This window comes from Drosophila arizonae, chromosome 3 (genome assembly GCF_054131065.1).
Source record: "Drosophila arizonae isolate 15081-1271.41 chromosome 3, UAZ_ARI_1.0, whole genome shotgun sequence".
In the NCBI taxonomy this organism is placed as follows: Eukaryota; Metazoa; Arthropoda; class Insecta; order Diptera; family Drosophilidae; genus Drosophila; species Drosophila arizonae.
The window spans coordinates 8,037,123-8,056,393 of record NC_142923.1 but is presented as its reverse complement, the minus strand read 5'-3'; the positions used below and the strand labels follow the sequence as shown (position 1 = coordinate 8,056,393).

The 19,271-nt window shown below is 36.3% G+C and overlaps 1 protein-coding gene across 1 annotated transcript; it reads left to right on the top strand.

The window, feature by feature from the left end:
- Positions 1 to 16,077: 16,077 nt before the first annotated feature.
- Positions 16,078 to 18,989, top strand: atilla (glycosylphosphatidylinositol-anchored protein atilla). The gene is made up of 3 exons (XM_018004957.2): positions 16,078 to 16,266; positions 17,326 to 17,496; positions 18,669 to 18,989. The coding sequence occupies exons 1-3, from the start codon at positions 16,212 to 16,214 to the stop codon at positions 18,872 to 18,874; spliced, it is 432 nt and encodes a 143-aa protein (XP_017860446.1). The 5' UTR covers positions 16,078 to 16,211; the 3' UTR covers positions 18,875 to 18,989.
- The last annotated feature ends 282 nt before the right edge of the window (positions 18,990 to 19,271 follow it).

The following is a 19,271-nucleotide window of genomic DNA, read 5'->3' as shown; positions in this document are numbered from 1 at the left end:
TGAACAAATATTGCAAAAGTTTTTGCATTGCACATAAATTTCTGTCATGGGGCATCATTAATTAGCGCTCCACGTTTCGTTTTCTCATCTGCGCCAAAAAGGCGGAAGTACAGTCGCGTTTAGCTCAAACTATAACATTGCAGCCAGTGTTGGTAAAAGTTAAATTAAGTTGGTAATTTTTTCACGTTTTGTTTGCAATTTTTTTTTTTTTTTTTTTTTTTTTTTTTTTTTTTTTTTTTTTTGCCGGTTCTGGTGTCGGCTTGTTTATGATGCTCGACATGAAAATTCAAATTGAAATCATCAATCATGCCGAAAGGAAGAACTTGGAAGGCATATCATCATAGCTGCAAAAGCCCCAGAGCCGACTAATGAAAGCCAAACAAAACACTCACTCACACACGCACACACACACACACATAGTGAAGCGCATCAGCTGCCGGTTGGATATGTTATTAGGCGAAAGGGGGCGTGGCAGTTGGGACACACCGGTTGCTGTCACAAAGCTGCCGTCGCTGCAATTTTGTGGCACCTTTTGCGCTAGTTTTTTGTTGCTGCCATTTTACCCTTTTGCCTTTTACCTCCCTCTCCCCTTTCCCCTAGCCCTTCTTCCTTTTTTTTTTGTGTTTTATATGCATTTCTCGCTCTTTTGCTATCAGTATAGTAATCAGAAATTTTAATCAAGAGGATGCCGCTGTCGACCAACCGCCCACACGCCCGCCCGAAGCGCCGCCTTAACGCTTCACTTAGCTCTGCGCCGAGGTAAACATTGCAATTATGCCAAGCTCTGGCTGCACCAGCAGCTAAATAAAGAGCAAAGCGCATAAAGCAGGTGAGCTATGATTAAAAAAGAAAAACGAAAAGCTACAAAAAAAACAGGCAGCTAAGCTGTGAGAATGGATTGTGGGTGTGACCTCTGGAAAAGGAGGCGGTAACAATTTTCACAAATCAAGTGTTCAGTTTATGACACGAACGAAGCAGAGCCAACAGATTCAGATGCTCTTTTTTCCTGCTCGTTTGCAAGTGTTGATAAATGTTCGCTAAAGTTGTGCATGTTAAAGAAGAAAAAGGAAAGATAGGTAATGGAAGAGGATACAGCCGGAGTTGTTAAAAAAGAATACTTTCTAGATTGTTATGAAAGAGTGCTTAGGTGAATTGTTCACAAGAATAGTTTAGATATGACGAATGTGAAAAAAAAAATATATGAAAACAAAATATGTTAACTAGTGTTGTAAAGAAAATGTGGAAGGAAAAGCTTATTGTTTGCATGGAAGTTTGCTTTGAAAATAATGTTTAAGAAGTACTTGAAAATTCTTGTTAAAATATATTTGATGTTCAAAGAAGTATAACTAGCAACTATATAATATACTTATGATTGCTATTGACAATGTTCAAAGAAGTATAACTAGCAACTATATAATATACTTATGATTGCTATTGATATAAACTAAAAATTTTTATATTGTAAATATTTTTTTTTTGAAAACTATGAATAGAAAAACTTGTTAGGACTATAAACTCGCAGAAAAATCATTAAAGTTTAAGATATTTAAAATATATTCTTGACTATTGCCATTAGACAACGTCCAAAAAAATTATAAAAAATACATACAAATAAATAAATTTTATTAAAATTTATTGCAGATTTAAAATTTACAATTCTTATTTTATATAATTTTTTTTATAGTAGCTTGTAACTAAAAAGCTCCAGTAAACTAACCGTAATTACTAGCAAAATCAAATTTTAAAAAACCTCAAAGCAAATGCATAATTATATTGACACATTTGCACCACACGCACACGGACAAAAAGAGAAGCCGACAAAGGTGTAAAAGTATATGTAAGTGTTAGAGAGCGGCAAAAGAAAAGCAAAACTTACGAGCACGCACGACTTGGCAAGCTCAAAGGAATGCGAGTTAAATGGAGAGCGAGAGCCAGAGTTTAGGCAAATGGCACAGCGGCAGTCAGAGCAGCCACGTGCCCGACGTGGCTTGGGCCATGTGTTGTGTGTCTTTTGTGGTTTTATGATGAATATGAATGCTATGTGATTGCATTAACAACTTGGACACTCTATGCAGGCGCTGTGGACAAGGACAACACATACACACAAGCACACAGACACACGCATGTAATGGCCGTCTCATGGCAGCATTATGAAAAATGTGTTTAGTGTGTGACAACGACGAAAGGGAGAAACTTGCAAGTGCTGCAGCCGCCAAAAAGCGGAAGTTCGTCCAGTGCATTACGCTCAACTGTATTTACTTTTTTTTTTTTGCGTCTGGGTTGCGTCCTGTTGCGGTCTAAACTTCACTTAGTGGCATTTTGTTTATTTAAATTATGTTGTGCGGCTTCTAGACTTCCGTTGGCTCAATTAGTGGTCACAGGAAGTGCTCTTCCTCCTCAAACAAAAAAGCATATGAGAAATGTCTGCATTTATTTTTATGCGGGCACGTACACACTGACACACACACACGGACTCACCCACACATAGAAGGAGAGAGAGATGCCCACACACTCTATGTATATTCCATAACCTCTTTCCCTCTCTTTTTCTCTCTCACTCTCTCGTGGGTTTTGCTGCAGTGCGTTTCATATTAAATGTGATTACTTTGGCAATACACAGAGAAGATTGGCAGGCGTATGTATGTATACGTGTGTGTGTGTGAGTGTGCGTTGTGGCAATCCAATGAACCGTAAAGCAAACGAAATGCCACAAAAGTAGCCAACGTCCCTTGCCCCCCTCCCACACTTCCCACTACCCAACTGACACAGGCGTACAATAACCGCCAATTCATTTGAGTGCCGTTGTCGAATTGGCAACGTTTTGGTTGTATCTGTGTGTGTCCATGTGAGAGTCCTCGTTGTCCTGCGGGATGTCGTGGCGGTCAAAAAAAGGGTTACCCAGCTTCACCTTTTGCATAAGTGCGCGCGTGTGTGCGTAGCAACAACAACAAAAAAGATAAGGAATCATAAAAAGGCCCATCAGCGTTTGATTGAAAAGTCGCTGCTGCTGCCGCTGCTCTTTCAATCGCATCTTCAGTTGCTCCTGTTGGAGCCATCCCTTTGGCCATTGAAACCGTTGCTTTGATTGCATTTGCCAAACAGCGGCCCGAGCCAGAGCCCGAGCCCGAGCCAGACACATTCCCTTGTGGTGCGTCTGGAGGCGCGGTACTCAAATTTTATGACAGCAAATTGCAAAAATATTAAAACGCCAAATCAACACAAAAACAAACATTTTATATTCACAGACTTCGTGAATTATTCAAACAGTATTTGTTTATGATGAGCGCATAACCCAGAATAATTTCAGAGCCCAGCCAAGAGGAGCAGAAATGGATACTAAAATACATTACTTGCAAAATTATTGCGCATTTGGAATGTAATTTCATTTCGAAGAATATTTTTATAATCAAATTTTGTTGCTTTTCATTGATTAATTTATAATAGGTGTGTGTGTGTATGAGGGAGATGTGTATATGTTGTACGAGAGAAGGCTGAAATCAATTTTCAATTAAGAAAATGAAATTAATTTGAAGCAGAAATTATTTTGTGAAATATGAAGAAATTAGGGAAAAATATTACAAATTCGACTTTAATATAAATTTTTTAAATTAAAAAAATTTAGTAAAAAATACAAATATTTCAATTTTGATTGTATTCATTAATAAAATTACTCATGAAAATAAATTATTTTAATTAATAATTATATTTTAAATAATAATTAATAATAACAATAATTATAATTTTTAGAGTATTATATACATAGTATTTGTACATTTATAATTCAAATAAAAATATTTGTAATTTTCTTTACATTTATTAATTTTTATCCATATTATTTTTTTTCTGTTCATACAAAAATAATATATAAATAAAAGCTGACAAATAGACAGATCACCAATAGAAACTGACGGACATAAAAAAAAGACAGCTATAAAAGCAGACTACCTCGTTTTCAGTTGGAGTGCACAACTACATCATATGTCGTATATTATTAATACGATTTCGGATTACTTATTTAGTGCGTAAAACATATCGTGACAGTATTTTGAGAGCCTGTCGTAGCATATAATAAAATCATACACATAAGCCCTGATTGTTCGATGTAAATACCCTGAACTATATATACTATATATGTTCTGTTAGCCTCAATATATGAAAAGCGATTGTTCTTCTGCTTCTTCATCCAATATGCGTGAGTCAAGTTTGTGTCTTACACGCATGCTGCGTGCGTCAACCTTGCTTACCCTTTTTATACAAACTTTGAACCATAGCTCTCTCTCCCCCTCTCTCTCTCTGTCGTTGTCTCACGCAGCGCGAAACAAATTGCTTTCATTAACTTTTACTATAGCATTTTGGCGCGCTTGATGGCTATAAATTGTTATCTAGTTCGGATGGTGTGCTCCAACTTGTTGTTTGTTGCTGTTAGTGGCAGCTGCTGGTTGAGTGCTACCTATAGCTACTTCAACTAAATGCCAATACATATTCATTTCGCTTAAAATTTTGCACATATGCAGCACGCACACTTGGACAGAGCGTGTTGGATGGGATGCTGCTGGTTAAAAGGAGATGCAGTCACCACATGAGTGAGTAAGAGAGTGTGAGTGAGAGAGAGCGAGCGAGCGAGTGAATAGCGTGTGCGGGAAATTGTGTGGGGAATCAGTTTTACAAAATTGAATTTATTTTGCCAGCGCTGCAAGCGACCCGAGGGAGCTATGAGAAAGCCAAGCAGATGCATGTTTGTAGAGATCGTGTATAGCTACATATATACATATACATATACGTTTATACACATGTATGTGTGGTGCTATAAGTATCAATAAGTGCACGTTATAGCCCCAAACAAAAACAATAGCAACAACAGCAGCTAGAAGTGTAACTAAGAAGGATAAGTGATACAGCGGCAGCCCCCGGCTCCAACAATTTCATACAATCCGAATTTACGTTATTATTTTAGGGGCAACTACGAGGGCTGTTCATTAGTTGAAGAGAAATGGCTGGCAAGTAAGAATTACAAGCATTTGTGTTTAGCTCAAGAAATTATATACAATATTAACGTCAAAGTATGTAGCATTAATACAGACAGTTAACTGATTTAATTAAAAATCATAAAAGGTACTTCATTACAATGTATTATAAATTACAGGAAAAATTTGAATATTGACAAATTGTTCAGTTAAGCTTTATTTTCATTCAAAAGTTGATTTAAAATTGTGACAGGCTGAGAATACTGAAGACATTCGAAGGGCGTAAAACATTTAACAGATAAAGTCTAAGAAATTATTGAATTATAATTAGGATAATTAAAATTTGTCATACTTCTTTTTATTGCTTAATATATCCATTATCGTTTGATTCGCCTCAGACAAATCTAAATTTATAAACGGAACCAAAAGACCCAACTACGAATCAAATTAGTTTAATGAAATTCTGTCTTTATTTCAGTAAAAGAAAACAATGCTACAGATAAAAAAAAGTTCATTAAAAATGTTTCCTATTAAAATTACACATATTCATGATCATATTTGATTGAACAGCCCTCTCAATATACTCGCTTGTACTCGGTGTGCACAACAAACATCAATTGTTTAAATGTTTAATTTATAGCCATGTTTGTGTGCGCCGCCAACGGCCAATAAATTTAAATTTACCTCGCCAATAGGTTCGGCATGTGGTAAATAATTGATATTAAAAGGAGAGAGAGAGAGAGAGAGAGAGAGAGAGCGGTCGGGCGATGCGACGCGAAGCGCAGGTTACAACCTCGTGAAAACTGAGCGTGAAAACTACCGACAAATTAGCTGAATTAGATAAGTTTCGACGTTGGAAGCGCATTTAACGCACAATTGTGAGCAACAACAGCAACTTAAATAATGCCAGACGATTCTTGGCAACTGATAGTAAAATGTGGAAGGAAACCGCATTTCAGAGGTTGAGCGAGACAGCAGAAGCTAGTATAGCAAAAGTCTATAAATGTGCTGCAAAAGTTTTGCCAGGCCGCAGAAACCAATAGAAACAAAAACAACTACAGAGAGAGAGAGAGAGAGAGAGAGAGAGAGAGAGAGAGAAGGAGACTAAGACTAACACACAAAAGCCTGAAAGCTTTTAATGCATGAAATAAACTCAAGAGTTGTCTAGCCTCTGCTTGTTGTCCTTGCTCATACTCCAAACTCATATATATATATATATATGTAGGTATTACATATATATATATATATATATATATATATATATATATATGTAATACCTACAAGGCTAAGGAGTTGAGTGAAATCCATTCACACAGCAAAAGGCTGCCAATGGATTGTGAACCTCTATACAAATTGTTGAGCCAGTCAAGCAACAACAACAGCAACAACAATAGCAACTGACATGCTTCGTACGTGGCGTATGCGTAACATAACATTTGATGTCATGTTCGTTTTGATTTTTGTCGTCTCACTTTCTTTTTTATCGGTCGCAATTTTATTTGTAGCGCTAGATTTTATGATTTTTAGCCCAACTGCTAAACTGATTTCCATTGGGAAATCAGTCCGTGTACAGCAATAAGTTTGCCTTTTGCTTCGCTTCCTTTATTGTTGTTCTCTTTTTTTTTTTTTTTTTTATTTGGTTTTGTTTGCTTATTTGCAGGTCGTCCATATGCTACATGAATGCGATTGCTAACTAAATAGTATAGCTCGCAACACTTTAAATTTATTGTTAAATTACAATATATAATATTTATAAGTTGCTTTCAATTTGTGAAAATTTTATTAAACGGAAAGATTATTTCAGACACTAATTTAAAACACATGTCTAAGCAAAAGTTAAAAAATAAATAAATAAAATAAAAGTATATATAAACCCAATCAGTGTGTAGTAGAAAACTATAGTGAAATAATAAAAGAGAATTATTCCTTGAGGGAAAAATATCAAAGTTTTGTGTAATGTATTTTTTTAAATATTATTTAAATAATTAGAAAGTTATTTATCTAAGCACTCATTAAAGACAAATAATATGAAAATATAAAATTCAATTTTTAATTATTAAAATTTTAATGGCTTCTCATTTGCTCATAAAGCTTAGGGTCTACTAACCCAGTTCAGAAAATTCAGTTCTAATTAGCGTGTAAACACTGTAAATCGACAGCCAATGCAGGAGCACAAAGCACAAACTGAGCTTTAAATCAGCTACATAGCGGCTGCTGTTTGGGGGGCACTGGCTAATTGCAACTTAGCCACGCCCAGTTGGTTAAGCCGGCCACCACACCAGAAAGCCAGACAAACAGCAGCACGCAGAAGAAGCAGTAGAAACAGCAGCTGCAGCTCGACTCCACTCGGATGCGCTGGCTGGCCCAAATGAAATGTAAAGAAAATGTTATTTATGGCCAATTTCATGAGTGTCTGCCAATGCAGCTCCTATGCAACCGACCAACCGACCGACCGACCGACCGACCTACCAACCAGCCAGGACGAATTGTGTACCTTGTGTCCTCGCTGCTGCTGCTGCTGCTGCTCCTGGCGTTGCGTGTTTGATGCTTGGCCAACATGCAACGAGAGGAATGCAATCTGTAATGCAAAAGGCAAGCGAAGCTGTTGCCTTGGCAGTCGAGCGCCCTACCAGGAGCAGTTGAAGAGCGGCAGTCGATAATGGACACACACACACACACACGCACGCAGAGATAGGAAGACAGAGAGAGAGAGCGAGCATGTGAGTGTGTGTTGGCTGAAATCGAATGCAGGTTAAATGAAAATGTTATTTCATTTGCCCCGCCACTTAGAGTGTCGGAAATTGAAATTTATATCCGTGTTTCTGGCCAGGCAACAGCAGCAGCAGGCGGAGCATCCACCGACTGTAGTTGAAGCGAATTCGATTCGTGGTTTATTGCCACGATTGCTCAGCTGCGGCATTTACAGTTACAGCTGTTTCAAATCCAGCTCCGTCTGCCCCCCGCTCTGTCCCGCTTATTCACTTTGCGCCCACTTGATTTTAATGCGCTTTGACATTTAGACGATAATAATAACGAATTTATTTCTCGCCTGGGCTGGCAAAAACTTTTAATTTATTGCACTTTTGGGTATCTCAGCTGTTGCTATTGATATATTCCCTAAGCATCTACACACACACACACGAGGTTGGTTTGCAATGTTAGTAAATTGTCTGGAAACAAGCGATTGATAAAATATCGTAAAAGTTTTTTTTTTTTTTTTTTAATAAAATGGAACAGAGATTATAAAACTTTTTTTTTTTAAATTAAATTAATTAAATTAAAATAAATTGATCAGCTAATGGAATTAGTTACACCAGACAATGCTCAAATTCTTTTTTTTTTTTTTTTTTTGTTAATTAAAAAAAAAAAAAAAAAAAAAATATTAAAAATGCATAATCAAAAATAGTAAAGAATAGTTAAGAAAAAAAATGAATATAACATAAATAAAGAAAAAAAAAACACAAATATAGAAAGAAATATATATTAATAAAATAAAATAAACAAAATGCAACAATATACAACAAAAATAAAATATGTAAAATAAAAATAATAAATAACAGCAAGATAAAAATACAATAAAAATCAATTGAATAAATATCAAAACTTATTTAGAACAGCCCACTTCAGGGCAAGTGAATTCAAGTGATTTAATTAATATAAATTATTTATTATCAGAGCAACACATTCACTCATTATTTAAATGCCAAACAGCTCTCGCAATTGTCTTGATATTGCATTTCTATTTCAATTGAATTTCGATTTTGGTTCTGGTTCTGGTTGCGGCTAGGTCTAGCTTTTCTGTTTGTCTTTGCCTTTGCACTGAGAGAGAGAGAGAGAGAGAGAGAGAGAGAGAGAGAGAGAGATAGAGAGATCCAGTGAATGAGGCTTGTTTGCTACTTGACTTAATTTATTGTTATTTTGCACATTATATGTATTCTGTAAACATATTAGAGCCGCATGTACTACTCTAACACATTCCATCTGATCTGAAGCTTCCAGGCAGCGGTACAGCAGCTGCCAGATAAATTTCATTTCCATATGCCACTGCACAATTTAATTAACTTTGTTGCTCTCCCCCATTGGCAGATGTGTCTTTCCGTTACGTTATTATTATTATTCTTGTTGTTGTTGTTGCTTTCGATATTGTTGCGAAAATTTGATTGTCGCTTCTAGTATTGCTGCACTCATTAATTGAATTTCGTCCAGCAGCAAATTTGTGCCAAATTGTTGCTTTTGATTCTATTATTATTGTATTTCATCGATTGTCGTTGAAAACTCTTGTAGTCAAAGGACATGCAGCAATTGTCCCAACAAAATCTGTGACAAATCAGTTTGTAACTTGTTGCACACAAAGCATACTTCAATATCTAGGTCAACTTTGTGAGTAGATTCTGCTGGGAATTAATTAAATTCGAGCGACAACGAAATAACACAACAACGAATAACAACAAAGCAAATATTTATCGAATTTGATCTAATTAATTTCTGGAATTGTGGATGGTAGCAGAGAAGAGAAATTTGTGATAAAGTAAATTCATGCTTTATGCATTAAAAGCAGATATTATATATTATGCAGAAAGCATTTCAAAAAAAGTCTAAAAGTTTATTTAGTAATATTTAAAAATTAATTTAAGTTTTAGCTTCAAGTTAACTAGGAAATATATCCAAAATTTTCAGTTTCTTTCCTTTTAGCAATGCTCTGCAATGCGTTGCTCCCAAACTAAGCCAAAAGATCATTGGAGCTCCAATCACATACGTTGAACTGTGTTTATGTTTATCCACTTACACTACTCTATCCAGCCATTACTTAACCAAAACAAAATTCTTTCAAATAAAGCCCTGTGCCACCCCTCTTCCCAGACTATTGCCATTTAGTAGTTTTATCACTTGAAGCTGTTGGGTCTACTAAGCTGCTTCTGCTTGGCAGCAAATGCGCCATTTGGCTAAGTCCCATAAACACGTGCCACTTTGGCTAGAGCCTCGGCATGAACTCTGACCCCCTCTCCATCACTCTCTCTCTCTATCTCTCTCTCTCTCTCTCTCTATGCTGCCATTGTCAGCATGTCCCCTATTTCATGTGGCACGGCGTGTTGCAAATTATTTCGACATCTGATTTTAAGCGGAAAACAAGAGATAGAAGCAACGAAGAGGATTTTGGGCTGCTGCACTGGTTCAGGGGGGGCCAGGCACTAAGCACAAAATTACCGAACAAGCAAATGGACAGGACAACAGGACGACATGACCGACCACTCGACCACTCGACCACCCGACCACCCGATCAGCCGACCACTGGAACACCCCTCCGCCCATTTACCTCGTCCTCCGAGCCACTTATGGCCTTTCTGTGTAAACTTTTGAGTGCATTTTTCGACGCAGCCCAAACAAAAGGCCGGGCAACTCTCGGCACATTACGTAGTGACCCCCGCCCACCACTCCACTACTGCGCCCTCCCTCTCTCACATCTCCATCGTACTTAGTGCTGGCACATCGAAGCGATGCCATCAGTGGTGCAGTGGTGACATTTGCATGAACATAAAAAGCTCATGCACAGCAATTTGCGACTTTGCGAGTGACATTAAACGTGGACAGCGTGGACCCCCCGAAAGCCCGAGGCCGACATTGAGCACCTCGGACTAGCTCATTTCGTGCCGGGGCATCTAAGCCGACCGTAGCACAGATAAACGCACCCACACACCCATACATACACACCTACACAGACAGAGCTGGGCGAAGAACAGAGACAACACGTTGCACACTTCATTTGATCGCAAGTGAAAGATAATGGAAGAGGCGCCACCAAAAATGATGTGCTAACGGCAGCGTTAAAAACCTAGCAAAGGAAAAAACTGGGAAAAAATTGTACAACCTCATTGATTATACTTTAACATGGAGTACGTTAACTGTATGATTGTGGATGGGATTTCATAGTGAAGCTGCCTTGAAGGCAATTGATTGCTTGGTTCTTTATATCACTTTTATAGCTAGGAGATCGAAATGTACTATTATTTAACTGGGTAATATCAACTATATAGTTTATATTATATATAGTCAACGAGGATTTCGTTTCTTGGCCTAGGAAAATACTAGATCCACATTTACTTATATTTATCTAAATTATATTTTATATCTAGGTTGATAATATTATTATATTTTAGTGGCTTCAAGAATTCGTAAAACGTATCAATCTTAAAACAATATACCTTAATAGAATTTGCAGCACCCATTATTATAAACATTTTTAAAGCAAATAATCACAACTCAATTTGACGTCAATGAATCATGTTTTAAAATATGTAAAATGTTATTTAAACAATGCTTTTTGTTATCTATCATATATTTTAGCAGCGTTGACAAAAAAGGAACTTCATCCATATATAATAAATTCAAGGAGTTGAAGTTTAAAATTTGTATTATCCTTTCACTGCTCCCAGAATTTTATTCTTTCTTTTTAAAGAACAACTTTATTATCAGGCTTTATCCGTGCTTTTACGGAGATCGAGCCATGGGAAACAGGAAAAAAAAAAAGGATATGATATGTCAGCATATATACATCATTATATACTGCTTTAACCAATACACAGTGGTGCTTACACAATAAGAAATCTATAAACAGAGCATTCTCGCATATCAACTCTATTCCTAGAGAGCAAACACTCTTCGATGTGATCCACACACAGAGAGTGTTTCGTTTTCTTGATTTTGTGCTGATTTTGCGTAAAATGCCATCGAAAATTTATGCCGCCCCAGAGTTGAATTTGAAATTCGCTTATGGCTCGACTTTAAGAGCGGATTCCGACTCAATGCAACTCAACTATAATACCGCCGGCAGACATTTGCCAATGTGTGTGTTGGTGTCGGTGTCCATATACGAGAGTGCGTGTGTGCGTGTGTGTATGTGTGTGTGCTGTGGCTTGGTTGTGTTCCTGTTAGCTGCCACTTCCTGCAAGTCATTTTGATTTATTGCCAATGATTTTCCAAGTTATTGAACAGATTATATGGGCGTTTTGTTTCTTCAAAAGAGAGAGAGAGAGAGAGAGAGAGAGAGAGAGAGGAGAGGGAGAGAGAGAGAGAGAGAGAGAGAGCGTGTCTATAGTGCCAAACAATTTGTTTATGTTTTGCCTGTGAGCAAATGAAAGACAGTGTGAGAATAAGAGTCAGTTAACAGCTCGACGTATCGCACTCTCTATAAATAATGTGTTGGCCGTTAGCTTGTTTTTTTTTCCAGCACGCCATTAAATGCAGCAAGTAAAGTCTAAAGCTTAAATTGAAAATTTGCTCGTTTCTGGTAGAGCGAGTTTTCCAAATGAAATGACAATGGCACGAGCATGGCATGAAGTTCAGATGCCAAAGTGAATATGCACCTACAGAGAGAGGGCGAGATAGAGAGAGTGGGAGAGAGAGGAAGCGAGAGATTGAGAGGTTGTTAACTGCGCACAGTTCCTTATTAAAAATTGTGTGCAGACCGAGTCAAATTCTGCAGCCAGCAAATCTTCAGCAACAATGGAGCCCAGCAGCCGGCAGACAACAAGCCGAGCAGATTGAATATAATATAATATATATAAGTAGAAAATAACTATAAATATCATATTGCAAAAAATGACCAACGGACAGACGGGACATAGGAACACGAATCCGGCAACAGCAAGCAAAGTCAGAGCCAGTGGCTGATAATAATGCTGATAACAAGAGCCAAACAAATGATAGAATTTTGAATTGGGCAAGTTAGCGAACACAATCTACCCAGTAAAGTTTGAATTTTGACAAGGCACCGAACTTTCACAACAAACATTTCAGCTGGTTTAAATTATTATTATTTATATTATTATTATTATTTTTTTTCTATTGCTCTACGACATGTAAATCAGCTAATGTTTTTAGCCAATATCATTTTTGACTGAAGGCATGAAAATCAGGTTCAAACCTCAGGCTCATTCAGGTTGATTTAACAATTGCTAAAATTTTTCTAGCATCTAGCAAAAACAGCCACAAAAACTTGTTTGGCTTTAGCCTGCATTCATCCACTTTAAATTTTCATATTCACAAAATCATAATCATTGTCAGGCATGCCTGCCTGCTCAATCACCAGAGGGTATTTAGCAGCTTGCTTGCATTTTGTATGGTCTTGTCGTTGTGGCATCCCTATCTTTCAAACTCTATGCAACCATATAATTGAATTCTAACCCGACGCGCCATCTCCAGGGTAATAAGAGGCAGCAGCAGGAGCAGCAGGAGCAGCAGTAGCAGACGGTCAAACCGAACCACAAACGGTAGCAAAAGCATCGCCAATAACTGCATAGTCCAAGCCAACCCTTCACCCCGCCCCCAGCGGGTGCTACTGCTTCTGCGTTGCAATAGCAGCTACCGAAAAAAAAAAATCACACACATATATATATACATATATATCTATATATATATATAATCGAAAATTGTGTGCAAGCTTTTCAGTGGCGAAAAAATTCAATCAGAACTTATTGTTGCCGTCAATGCTGATGGCTGATGACCGGGGCAAAGCGGCTTAAGATTTGCCATTCTATAAATCATCATCGAGCGGGGGCGCAACCACAACAAAGTGACAAAGTTGACCATTTTTTGGATGTGCGAAATCGACGGATATCTATGTAGGAAAATTATTAGCATGCTCAGTGTGAAATATTTAACTGGAAAATGGCATGCTGCGAGCGGAAATTGAAAATCGCTTTTTCGGACTGGCTTTTACGCACAGCACGCATACGCAACGTTGAACAGTTCAATTATTTAGAATACCCTGGCTGTACATCGATAGATATGGATAAATGGGATTATTAAATATATATGAAGTTGAAATTAAGAAATTTAGCTAATGAGCAAAAATCGCATTTCTGACAAATTTTATTATTATTATTATTATAATTATTTTAATGGATTTTAATTAGTTGCACTATGGAATTATAATTATTTTTTTTTTTTTTTATCTTTTTATCTCGTAAAGTAATTTTGAGAATTATTTAAAATGAATTACCTAATCGTGTCAGGGGTAATAAATAATAATAATATTATTATAAATATTATTTATTTGAATTATTTAAAGAAACAAATTTTTTACTTGAATAAAGAATGATACAAAATTTAAATGAATTTTTCTGCAGGGTATTTAAAAGTCAGTCATACGCTTTGCTCAACGAAAAATAATTAATTTTACTGAGCAATATTTAATAGTTGATAATTGTTAGTTATGGCATGTGAAAAGCAATATCACAATTTGAATTGACAATTTCATACAAAATTAAAGCATTTTTGGACACAAATACAAATTAAATTTGCAAAGCAATAAAATAAATATTTATGAAAATCTTAAATCAAATTAAATACACAAAAAATATCTAGATCATACGCTTTGATCAACTAAAAATAATTAATTTTACTGAACAATATTTAATAGTTGATAATTGTTAGTTATGGCATGTGAAAAGCAATATCACAATTTGAATTGACAATTTCATACGAAAGTAAAGTATTTTTGGACACAAATACAAATTAAATTTGCAAAGCAATAAAAAAAATATTTATGAAAATCTTTAATCAAATAAAATACACAAAAAATATCTAGATCAATCAAGAGCAATGTAAAGCTTTTGTACTGAATGCAATTGTTAGGCATCTCAAGCTGCGAGCTGAGCCAAAGCTTAAGCCGACAGGTGGGCGGGACGGTGTTCGCTATTGAGCGAAATCAAAAACAAAGTCTGGTATATTTCGATTGGAGCGCAATAAATTGAGTGAGTATTTTGGAGGAAATTCAAAAGACTGCAAATTGTCATGATTACTCAAGGCACTTTAACCTGCGTACTCAAAGTACTTCGCGTCTGATTGATAACCAACTGGCAAACTGGCAAACAGGGAGAAGGTGTTGGCATGCTATAAATTCGTTTGCCATTTGCTGAATGGCGTGCAGAAAGGGGTTTCTTTTGTTACGAGGATTTAAAAAGCCAATGCCGTCTGAGCTGCTCATTGCGACTGCCTGGCTGGTTCGCTGGCTTGTTGGCTGCAGGGCGCATCACCAAGACAACAGACAGCAAAGATTTTAACATACTCAATGGCTCAGATATCAGGCACAATAAATGGCAATCAGCCTGGATAACGGCGCTAAACACAGACATTTCCACAGACAGGTGAAAAAAGGTGAAGGAACGCATTAAAAAAACAAAATAAGTACTCAAGCAGGGTAGCAGGTGAAACAGATCCTCTTTAATTGCCAACGTAAAGCGATTGCAAGAGTTGAGAAATTAACACATAATAGAACAAATTTCTTTAGTAGAATGTTCTTTGAGTTTATGAATATTCATAAAGTACTTCAAAATGTGTATTAGACGACTAAATTCGCATTAAGCATCAATAATATATAGTATTTTATGGAATTCGTCACTCCTTCTTGAGCCAGCATCTAGTATTGTTACAACTGTATTATAAATTTTATTTTTAGCAAATATAGGAGCTACATACATTTCTTAATGCTCGTCGCTATATTTAAAAAACTTTGTAGACTTTTCAATTCATTAAATGTAAATCAAAGCTAAAAATGTTATGCAAAAAAATCATAAAACTTAATCGATCTGAATCAGCTCCCAAAAATATAATAATATATGTATACAATAGCAAAGTCTTAATACCTCTATTTCCCATTTCAATAGGTTCAGGGTTTATACTCTGTAATTTTTATTAATTACAGAGCACGATGCACGAGCACTGTACAGGGTATAACTTGGCGCATATCACACTCAGTTATGCGTGTAATACGTAGTGCGGAAAAACTGTGTCAGCTTGCAATTAAAGTTAGTTAAAGTAAATTAAATTTATGAAAAACTGATCAGCCACAAGAGTTACACGCAAAGACAGGCAGAGAGCGTGCGAGAGAGAGAGTGAGACTCACATCTACACATACACACACACATGCACTGCAAGAGCGAAGCTACAGATCAAAACAAAATAGTTTTTCTGTTTACTTTTCTTTTTCTAGTTTTTTTTTTTTTTCGCTCAATTTTCGTCGGTCTCATTCGCAGCGAACTCGTTTTGAGTTCCACTCACACAATTTATTTAAACAATTTAAGCTGAAGAAGCTTTGCACGCTGCGCACTCGAAACAAGTTCGCAGCAACAAACAAACGGACTGCGCATTCAGTTGTTCGTCGACTGTGGAACGGTTGAAAGCGTTCGTGAAATCAAAAGTTGAAGCAAAATAGAAGCGTTTATATTCGTATAAATAAATTTGTGGAAAATGCTGAAACAAATTTTTGCCTGTTTGCTAATTGCCATGTGCCTCATGCACAGTGGTAAGTTTTCTCTTATATCGTAGAAAATAATTAGAACAAGTTTGAAAATATTTCAAATACAACTTGTGCGCATATGGGTCAGAAATGAAATGAAAAGCTTTAGTTGGAAACCTGTTTGAAATTCGTTATATAAGTGAAAAGGGCAGAAAGCTAGCCGAGCCTAAAACGATTTGATATTTTAAATTTGTAAATGCTGAAATTTCAAATACTTATGCTTCTAAATTATATGATCAAAGTTTTAAGCCTTTTACAATACAGAAATTAATATTCAAATAAATGCTAAATACTTTTAAATTAAATAAAGCTAGTTTGGAGTTTATTGTTTTTAAAGTGTAGCGAAGCATTTCTTGGGCAATATAAAAATTGTATAGAAATACGAAAATCGAATTTAAACAATTCAATTTAAATAGAAAATAAATCAAAGCTAATGGAAACTTGTTTGCCCATAGAAATGGATGAAAAAAGCAAACATTTAGAAAATTCCAATTTTTAAACCTTGGAATATTGAAAATAATATACAATAAAATTTATATTTCAAATTGCTCAAAAAAAAATTCAAATATTCAACAATAAATTATAATTTTAAAGTCGAAACGAAACATCTGCTAATATTGTTAAAACATTAGCCAAAGGAAAAAAAAAAAAAAATAAAATAAAATAAAACTATTTTAATTTCAAGAATTCCAAACACAATACAACAAATAAATAAACTGAATAAATGCATAAAAAAATCATTAAATAATGACAAAACAATGCCATATTGTGCACGTATTACGAGCTATATATAAGACGCTGATATCGGCTTCGCTGACTTCATAGCAAAAACAAACGTAAATAGTTCTATGTTTATATAGTGAGAGACAGAGACTTCCAGCTGGAAGCGCTAATTCGCAGTAGGCGTTAGATAACGAGCCAAGCGTAGCTGAGGGCGTCTCAGGTAAACTGGTTGTAACTATGCAAATTGTATTTGTAACTCGAAAATATGACTTGACCTTGTCTCTCTCAACTCTCTCTCTCTCTCTCTCTCTCTCTCTCTCTCTCTCAATCTCTCATCGACAGCAACTGCCATCAAGTGCTATCAATGCAAATCCCTAACGGATGTGAATTGCAGCAAGGACAAATTGGATGAAACCTCGAATATTCGTCAGGTGGATTGCGACACTGTGGCAAAGCCGAACACCATGGAGCAGCTGCAGCCCGTGACCAGGTGCAACAAGGTGGTCACCAGCGGTAAGTAAAACCATTGTCCCACTTCTAGCCACGCCCCGTCCGCTCCCCCTGCTCCCACTTTCCACATGATTTGCATTCGCAATGAATGGGCGACGACGACGACATCGCGCGCACACCTTGAGCGTAAAAAAACAAACTAAATTAATTATTATTAGTGATGTCATTGCGTAGACGAGTCAACTCGTACCGGAGGCCGAATCGACTTGATTAGCATGTTCATATATTAAAAACATTCCAAAATCGCTCAAAAACGCAATTCGTTGAGCCAAAAGTTCGTTTACATTTCAGTCATGCGACAGAAATAAAGCTTTACGTGGGTCAGAAAAACACAAAAACAAATTATTCAATATACAAAAATTCTAATGTAATATAACTAATCCCAGTCTAATTCATTAGAAGCAACTTCGCACTTCATAAACGGAAATATTTGACCAATATTTGAACATACACATACATACATATATAAAGGCTAATAAATATAGTAATAGTAAGGTATATTCTTATTTAATTTTGAATCTACTTATAATTTTTATATAAAGTGTTCATTCTGTTAATGACTTATAATCGAATATTTTTAGGGAGACAGGGACTTTTCAGGCATATGCCTAGGCATACTTTGACAATTCTATCGCTTTTACATCAAGCATATAAGCCCGCTATGCAAATTCTTAATTTTGGTAGAAGCTGTAGTAGCTCTAAAAGCTTTAAAAAGCTATCAAAGCTGTAAAAGCAAATTCGAGACTCGAGCATTATAAAAAGACAATGCGTATCGAGTATTGAATACCGAGTACTGAGTAACGAATACTGAATACCGAGTACCGAGTAGGTTGAGAACGTTCCATATATGAAAACCGCAGAGCAATAAGCATTCGTTGAAATGCGACTCGCTGTGTTTTGCACTAGCTACACTCGCTGGACTAGGTACATACATATTTAGACGTTACTTCCAATGGGAAAGCTGAGACCGGTAACAATAGAAGTTAGACCTGCATTAGAGCATCAAGCTAGCACACACCTGCCTAGAAAACAGAATTATTAGCATGATATACACAGTAAAATGGTAAATATCTATTTAAACTTACCCATTCAAATCATGAAAACTTCCTGAAAATTGCAAAGCGAAAACCAACAACAAACTGAATTTAAATTTTCTTTCTCTTTTCTACTTCTAGATCGCGCTGGCGTAATTGTCTCCCGCGACTGTCACTTCGAGGTGGTTGGACAGAAGGAGAATGTCTGCACAGTGACGCACAGCCGCCAGGTGGAGAGCTGTTACACCTGCAAAGGTGATCTGTGCAATGCCTCGTCTGCAGGACGATTTGTGGCAATGACTTCAGCAGCGCTGCTCGCTTTATTCGCCCTTCAAATGGCGCTGTGAGCGGCAGCAGCTCATTGAATATTCATAATAATACAATGTACAATTTTAAAAAATATTATTTCTTTTCTTTATCATGTAAAAATAAATTGCGAAAATTCCTTCAACTATAAACTAACCTGAAAACATCTTGTACGCATTTGTAGGTTTGTATGACGTTATCTACATCCAGCCAATATTCTTCGCATTTATCCATTTAAATTTTGTTATTATTTACTTAAAATTGACCACAAATACAAACGGAATTGCAAAATTCTTCACACAAATTACACAGAAGGCACGATAAAGCTGTTTTTTAGGTACAACAACACTGGGTGCTGAAAATAACGGCGCTTTTCGCGCACACAAAATTTCTCGTTTACAGAAAAAAAATGTTTTAAAATATGCATACAAAATGTTC

Excerpts from the sequence above, each read along its gene's own strand:
- atilla (XM_018004957.2), top strand. The coding sequence starts at position 16,212 with ATGCTGAAACAAATTTTTGCCTGTTTGCTAATTGCCATGTGCCTCATG. Across the intron at positions 16,267-17,325 it reads CATGTGCCTCATGCACAGTG|CAACTGCCATCAAGTGCTAT; the intron begins GTAAGTTTTCTC and ends TCTCATCGACAG. Across the intron at positions 17,497-18,668 it reads CAACAAGGTGGTCACCAGCG|ATCGCGCTGGCGTAATTGTC; the intron begins GTAAGTAAAACC and ends TTCTACTTCTAG.